General features: G+C 33.4%; 1 protein-coding gene across 3 annotated transcripts in view; it reads left to right on the top strand.

Moving 5' to 3' along the window:
* Nucleotides 1–3,738, top strand: part of LOC111378485 (probable E3 ubiquitin-protein ligase RHG1A) — a 4,985-nt gene extending 1,247 nt beyond the window's left edge. For all 3 annotated transcript variants that reach the window (XM_023001695.1, XM_023001696.1, XM_023001697.1), the window contains exons 2-6: nt 544–1,729; nt 1,870–1,920; nt 1,990–2,091; nt 2,274–2,438; nt 3,356–3,738. In XM_023001695.1, the coding sequence (XP_022857463.1) occupies nt 544–1,729; nt 1,870–1,920; nt 1,990–2,091; nt 2,274–2,438; nt 3,356–3,496 (1,645 nt within the window). In that variant the 3' untranslated portion in view covers nt 3,497–3,738. The remainder of the gene's footprint in view (nt 1–543; nt 1,730–1,869; nt 1,921–1,989; nt 2,092–2,273; nt 2,439–3,355) is intronic.
* The last annotated feature ends 3,732 nt before the right edge of the window (nt 3,739–7,470 follow it).

Below are 7,470 nucleotides of genomic sequence, written 5' to 3'. Positions count from 1 at the left end.
CATCTGTCTCTCCCATGTATAAGATTTTTGTGCAGTAATGAATAGCACTTATTTCATAATATATCTTAGGGATTCACTTTCCTCTCCAGGTTTGAGCTTTATTGTATCAATTTGTCAGTTTGGTGGCGTTAGATGCTCTCATATTACAATAGCTTCTCCATATCTGTTTATTTTATAGGGAAGAAGTGACGATAATAACTTCATAATTCATTTGTCCTCTGAAAAAACTCTTATATATTAAATAAGTTGTTTTGCATACTAAATGTCTCAATCTCCTCTGCCTCAATTCGCTAACATATTTGAAGGCTATTATTGGTTTTGTTTCAATTTATGTTATTGCTGATGTTTATGAAATATTCTTTTCACGGTGCATGTCGTGCATATTTCGTTAACTTCAAGTTGTTCAGTTACTTCATTTTTGCAATTCTTTTTGCTGTTTCAATAAATGAAGGAAGAAAATCCATCCTGCAGATAGATTGTGTTCTTCTGCTTAAGAAATATAAATTAATTGGGGGTTTCGTGCTTAAAATATGTATTTACCAGGAATAAAGGGTCAATGCAACATTTTATGGACGGATATTCTGGTAAAAGTGCTGTTAGTGGGGTGTTTGTCCCCAAAAAGGGATCTGGCATTGCTTTGAAAGATATTTCTAAGAATACGGATCAGAGCACTCAATTCTGCAGTCGACGGGGATGCAGTGGCAGAATTAAGTACACTCAGAAGACCAAAAGTGGAAGCTCCGTTAAAGCTAAATGTTCAAGGCCTTTAGATCATTCTTCAAATGACAAGAAAATAATTGGAAATCCCTCTAGGTCATTTTCTATTGTAACCAATGGAAAAAAATCAGGTCCCAATTCTAAGAGAGAATACTCTTCTCAATCAGATATTGATCCATTAGAAAGTAGTGTTTCGGGTGAGCCTCTGGACCCTATGCCTTCACCAAGTAGAATTCGAACAGCGTATCACTCAGAATCTAGAGATGCCAAGACTCGAAAGGGTGCAGGGCATTCAGGAAGTTCTAGAGTGACATCAACTATTAGACCAAGAAAAATATGTAATCGTAATTCTGGGTCATGCAGCGAAAACAATCAGCTAGATTCTATTTCACAGGTTTCTGAAGGCTCAGACCTTAGAGCAAGGAACTGTGGTGGTAGGAGCAGGTATGGTTTGAGAAGTCTAAAGTGTAATTCAATTTCAGATGTCGTTCCTCGAAGTTGTTCGACCTCAGATTCCCAACTTAACATGAAGGATGTAGTGAAAAAAAGAAATCCAGGAGAGAAAAGCAGTTCGTCTCATGGAGTGAAGCAAGCAACTGCAGCCTCGTCAATAGATGGGCATGCCCCCCCATCAATTAGTGGTATCTCCATATCTAATCTGCGACACAACAGAAGTTGGGCTGGTAGAGAGGATGGCAATGGTGTTGCATCTGTTCGTTCTCGGAGGTTAACAGATATAAATACAACTCCGAGGCATTCTAATTTATATAATGGAAACGGTTCCTCATTAAGAGAACCGGTGGTCAGGATTTCTCAATTATGTCGGCCCGAGCTACCAGTTGATGCTGGCGGTCACAATTCCTCTCAACACGTCTCTGCAAATGTTTCTTTAATTGGTTCAAGTTCATATAGTCTTTCTAGTAGCAACAGCGATAATCTATCCAGTGTAATGCCTGCAGAATTGGGCACAACCAATTTAATGGATCGCATGGCATTCGGTAGAATTGCTGAGGTATTGCTCCTCTAATACATAATATTCCCATGAATATTTTCCCTTGTATGGGGAGTGAGAATTAATGATGCCACTATGCCACCTTGTTTGATTAGACTTTCCTACTGGATGGTGATATATTGAAGTTTCTCACTGGACAGGTATTATTAGCAATTGGAAGACTTGAACAAGATGAAGAGCTGATTAGTGAGGTAGTCAATCTTTATTTACTTGCAATTTATGCCCATTAGAATTCATAATTTTTTATTCTCTATCTGCAGCATGTTTCTGCCTTGGAGACGAGTTTATTCCTCAGTGGGCTCAGCCATTATTATGACCAACATAGAGACATGAGACTGGACATTGATAACATGTCCTATGAGGTTCGTTTTTTGAGGAGTTGATACTCAATTAGTTAACTTTGTGCACTCAGCAAAGTTTAATTGATTCTGATCTAAATCCTGTTCAATTATGGATTATAATTTATTGAAATTGGGTCTTAAGTTGATGTTGGATTTTGATAAGGATATCATAACCCTTGGTGTTCTATGGTATCTTTTAACAGGAATTATTAGCTTTGGAGGAGAGAATAGGTAACGTTAGCACAGCACTCTCCGAAGAGGAAGTATCAAAATGCCTAAGGAAAAGCTGCTATCAGCCCATCCCTTCTGAAGTACGGGACACGGGATCTTTGGGGGAGGACAATGACACCAAGTGCAGTATTTGTCAGGTCCTTTTATTTTGTCTTTGGAATTTTACATTGATCATTATCTTTCGGTTGATTTTCTGCTTCCTCTATGGCGTCTCCCATCAATCCCTCCCACTAACGCACTCCAAATGCGGAAAGCTCCCCATAAATACTTAATTATAGAAGGAAAAAACCTTGAAATTCTTTAAACACGGCATTGTTTTCTCCTGAAAAGAAAGCAACTTCCATAAGTTAACTTGGTTTCCAGTATCCCGTCCAACTGCACCATGGTCCAGCCCTGTTGAGTTGCATTTAGGTTTGTCATCCTCACATTTTTCTCGAGGTCTAGCTAGATTAAAGAATACAAAACTCATGGATCTTATTATGACAAGTTAATTTATTTGCAAATCTATCTCTGGTATCTGTAGATCATGTCAAAGCTTCTTTTCTTTAAGGATCTCCAATTTGTCAAAAAAATATTTACTCCAATTGAGCTGATTTTGGTATTATTTGTCATATCTCTATAGTGTGTCTAATGGTGTCTGGATTGGAATTGAATATTATTTCTTATAGTGTTGTGGTCAATTTTGTATATAATATCATGGGGAAAAAATCTTGAGCTAAGAAGCAGATCCATTAAAGCTTTGCCCTTCTAATATGTTGGTATGTATACAAACAGAACAACCTGACATTTTGCTGAGAATGGCTTGTCAATGCATATACTTAAGATTAATTCATTACATAAATGAATTAATGTTGAACCCAGTTTGGGGTATGTTAAACAAGATCGCTTCATAATCTAATAAGCAGAATAAAAACTCGTTTTTACTGACTCCAAGCTTCCTTAGGAATTAAACCACACTTGGACAACCTGTTGTTGAGCTCAGTGCACTTCTTAATTTCATTTTTTCCATCCATTTTTTGCAGAGAAGACAACATAACAAACTGATGTTTTGCAGGAGGAGTATTTATCTGGGGATGAAATAGGTAAGTTAGGATGCCAGCACGGATATCACGTGGCATGCATCGAACAATGGTTGCGGTTGAAGAATTGGTGTCCCATCTGCAAGGTTTCAGCATCTCCTTCACAATTATCTTAGTTTAGTTCATAGTATGGACTAGATGTTGGGGGATGATTGGAATACCCTTATACAGATAAATGTCTTTCTTTTCTCATGGATTTTTTCCCCTTTTTTTCCCTTTGCATCATGTTAATCTCTCAATAATAGGAACTTTGGTGAACATGTGTATAAATATATTCTCCATTTTCAAAATGTAATTCTTCATCTCATACCTTTTTGCCCAAGTGTTTGGAGGTTCATTATTTCTTAACATTCATAGACTTTGCTTGTTTGCTTTATTCAGCATATTTTCATTGGTTCAAGTTGCTCGGTTTAGAGATTACACAGTAATAATCGACTCTTGAGTTGCATTTTATATATCTTTTCAGTGAACAAACTTGAAATGTATGGTTGAATAATAAAATTTGACCATTCATAAATGATTTATAAATTTTGCCGAATGAAAACTTGGATCAAACATGGCGCTCTATATGAATAACATATTTGATTACATAATTGCGAGTAAAAGCCACAATATCACATACTGAAATTAAGATTAAAAAGATAATGATAAAAAAATAAATAATAATAATAAAATCAACTATTAGCAAGAGTGGTTTACAATAGACATTAGTACAAACATTCCTGATAGTGTCACCTTTGTGGAAATTAAATCAGGACAATACTTATGAAATATTGAAAAAAGAGTAAGACGTTCTTGTACACGCTATATGTAGCATTACTTGGTTATAATAAAGATTCAATAAAGTTGAAAAGAAAATTATAAGATTTTGTGAAGAGTAAAATTCTTGATGGAGTGAAGAGGAATGGAGAATTGAGACATCGTGAAAAATTGTATATTTGACGCTTTTAGAAATATATAAAGATGCAGAGATGTTCATGTTTGCATTGATTTGAGAGTAGCAATCGTTAAATAGTGTTTAAAATGAGATGCTTATTTTTACAAAAATTATGTTATCTTTGTGGATTAAATACATATTTATTGACATAAATAGAAAATTTTAAAATACCAATAAATAACAATAACTTTTGTATATTTTTCAAGAATCATGAGTACTGTACACCAATAAATATGACTGGAAAAATGAATATGTACTAGTGTTTATTTTCACTATATGCTAACTTGAGCATGTGTGGGGCCCAACAAGACATCTGATTGTTCTGAAAGAAAATTAAACTCCCTATCCTTGAAAAATATAAGGAATAATTGTTGCAAAAGTTTCAAACATTTAAAACATTAGCAAATTTTTTTTTTAAAATTTTTTGATTTGTAGCAGCTGTCACCCCTATAACTTTTCTAAACGTTGCAAGTGAATCCCATTTGTACAATTTCATACACAATTCCATTTGTTGACAAATGGTCAAAAGAGTAACATTTCATTCATCACATTAAATAATTAAACTAATTAAATTGAAAAAAAAAAAAACACACACACACACACACAATCTTCATTTTCCACTCACCCCCACCTCAAACCCAAAATCAGTTGCCCGACCACCTCCACTTGCTATCGCCACCTAATTTTGATTAATGTCTTGAAACTATATCCATTCAGAAATTGAGAATTACAATATCCTCATGGGATGTTGTAAATTAATTGTTTTCGTCAGCGTTAGAAAATCTTCTCAAGTTTGTTTATAATGGCTTTAATTTGTTTAAGTGTTAATGGTGCATATTCTTATTTTTCACTTCCCTACTGTTAAAAAATCATCCAACAATAATCTTCTTTCCAAACAGGAGCTTGGACTTGGTCCATTTGCTCCCACTCGCAGGGGCAGAACCAAAAAGATTTGTTAAGGTGGACTGAAGGTTAAATTTTTTCAATAAACTCAAAATATAAAAAATGCTCTATGCCCATGAGATTTAATTTAAAAGGTTAAACTCATGATGCTCGTGTTAAAGTAGGTCACAATATATTTTCGAACACTCGTGACAAAGTTCTAATAAATATATTTTTTACTAATAAAATTAAATATAGAATATATTACTTATTTTGATAATAACATCCATTTTATGATTGAAATAAATAAAATTTTAATTCACAAGTATAAATAAGTAATATATGAAAAAAATACACAGCCCTTATTTGTTTCTCAATTTTTCCTCATTAAAATGAAAAATATGACTGTTGTCCATCACCTCAATCCATCAAATTTGAATTTTTATTTTTTGTGTGGAACTTATAACTACTATGTTTTTCATTTTCATTCTTGCAAAAATGGGAAACAATGCCCCCCCTCTCCCCATAATAAAAAAATTAATTACTTTTTAGTTTAGTCAAAGATGTGACATATCATACTGTTAAAATATATCATTTATCTTTATTTTAATCAATAAAAATTATTTGTTATATAATAAATTAATTTGATTATAAGTGAACTTTTTAAACTTAGTAGTATATATATGAAATAAAATACCGAATTAACGAGTTATTTGTGTATCATGAATGCAAATAAAATAAATATGTAATTATTGTAGAATTTTAAACTAAATTTGAATAATTGAATGCTGATGTTAGGTTGAAAATGAAGTTAGTCGGGTTAAAATTAATTTTTGGGCGAGGCTAAATTTTTATTTCTTTTAAATTCACCAATTTGGACTAAAATTTCCACTTTTCACATACCAATTTGCTTATGGGCTGGGACTGGGCCCCCTCTCCATTTGCCCCTGCCCACTCATGTAATTCTTCAAGATTGGATGAAACCTCAGATGAGAAGCTCAACTTCTTGGGATTTGTCCAATTTTTTCTCGAAGTTTCTTCCCGTGCACTTCAGAAGGTCTAAAAAATGGCTGTGCTCTAATCGCTGCATCTGCAAAATGCCCTTGAAGGCTTGAACTTTACTGCTTGAATAGAATCAAGTGGTGTCCCATTCTGGGGCTCCATCACAAAAGGATTGTCACCTTCTGACTGATAGCAAGTGGTTGGTGGAGGTGGTCAAGTAACTGATTTTAGGTTTAAGGTGAGGGTGAGAGGAAGAAGACAATTTTTTTTTTTTAATTTCTCATTTCTTATATTTTTAATTAAATTAGTTTTATCATTTAAGGTGATAAATAGAAAGATATTCTTTTATCAATTTTTAAATATTAAAACTATGGTCAAAGATAAATTTGGATCAACAAATAAAATTGTGAATGAAAACTATCCAAGATGATTTCATATGCAACATTTGAAAATGTTGGGGGTGACGACTGTAACAAATCAAATATTTTGAAAAAATTCTTCTAGTGTTTCTAAGGTTTAGGATTTTTGCTGTAATTATCCTCTACAAAATATTAAATTAATACTCTTAAAACTGATTGGAACTATACATTCTCGAATTAATTATGCCCAATTTGATTTTATCACTTTTTCGTTTAATGATCCTTCTTTTTTCTCTATTTTTTATATGATTACGAATTAATCATACCACAAGAATATCAATTTAAAGGGACATGATATGTGACGCCCGGTAGGACAGTGATTATCCTATTGGCTTGTTGTAGCAGATGATTCGCAAGAAAAGAACGACGGAAAACGTCCAAAAAATCATAGAAAATACTCTAAATTCAACTTAATATTATTAATAATGCAGAATGCTGAAAACTAACCCACAAGTCGGGTTAAATAGCTGCGAAATACGAAATTATGGGAAAATTACCAAAAATGGCAAAATCTCAAAATTATACCAAAATAAAATATTAAGTAAAATAAGTAAGTTGCCAAAAATTTGGCTCAATTCGAGTTTTCTAACATATAGAAAAAAGGAAACGAAATATTACCATAAATAGTAAAAAATAACTTAAAATTGAATTTTGGAAAGGAAAACAGTGGATTTTGGGCTTGAAATTGACGTCCACCGAGCATAGCTGGGTGGCCACGACGTGCGCGTCGAATAGAGCTTTCCGAATTGGGTCATAATAGCGATTCCGATAACCGTAGCCAAAGTTATGGCCAAATTACCAAAGAAGCATCAAATTCTCCCAATTAAGGAAATAATGGTGATTCACTTTC

This window comes from Olea europaea, unplaced genomic scaffold (assembly GCF_002742605.1).
Source record: "Olea europaea var. sylvestris unplaced genomic scaffold, O_europaea_v1 scaffold1819, whole genome shotgun sequence".
NCBI lineage: Eukaryota > Viridiplantae > Streptophyta > Magnoliopsida > Lamiales > Oleaceae > Olea > Olea europaea.
The sequence above is the reverse complement of the archived record's forward strand: the minus strand, read 5'-3'. Positions and strand labels throughout refer to the sequence as shown.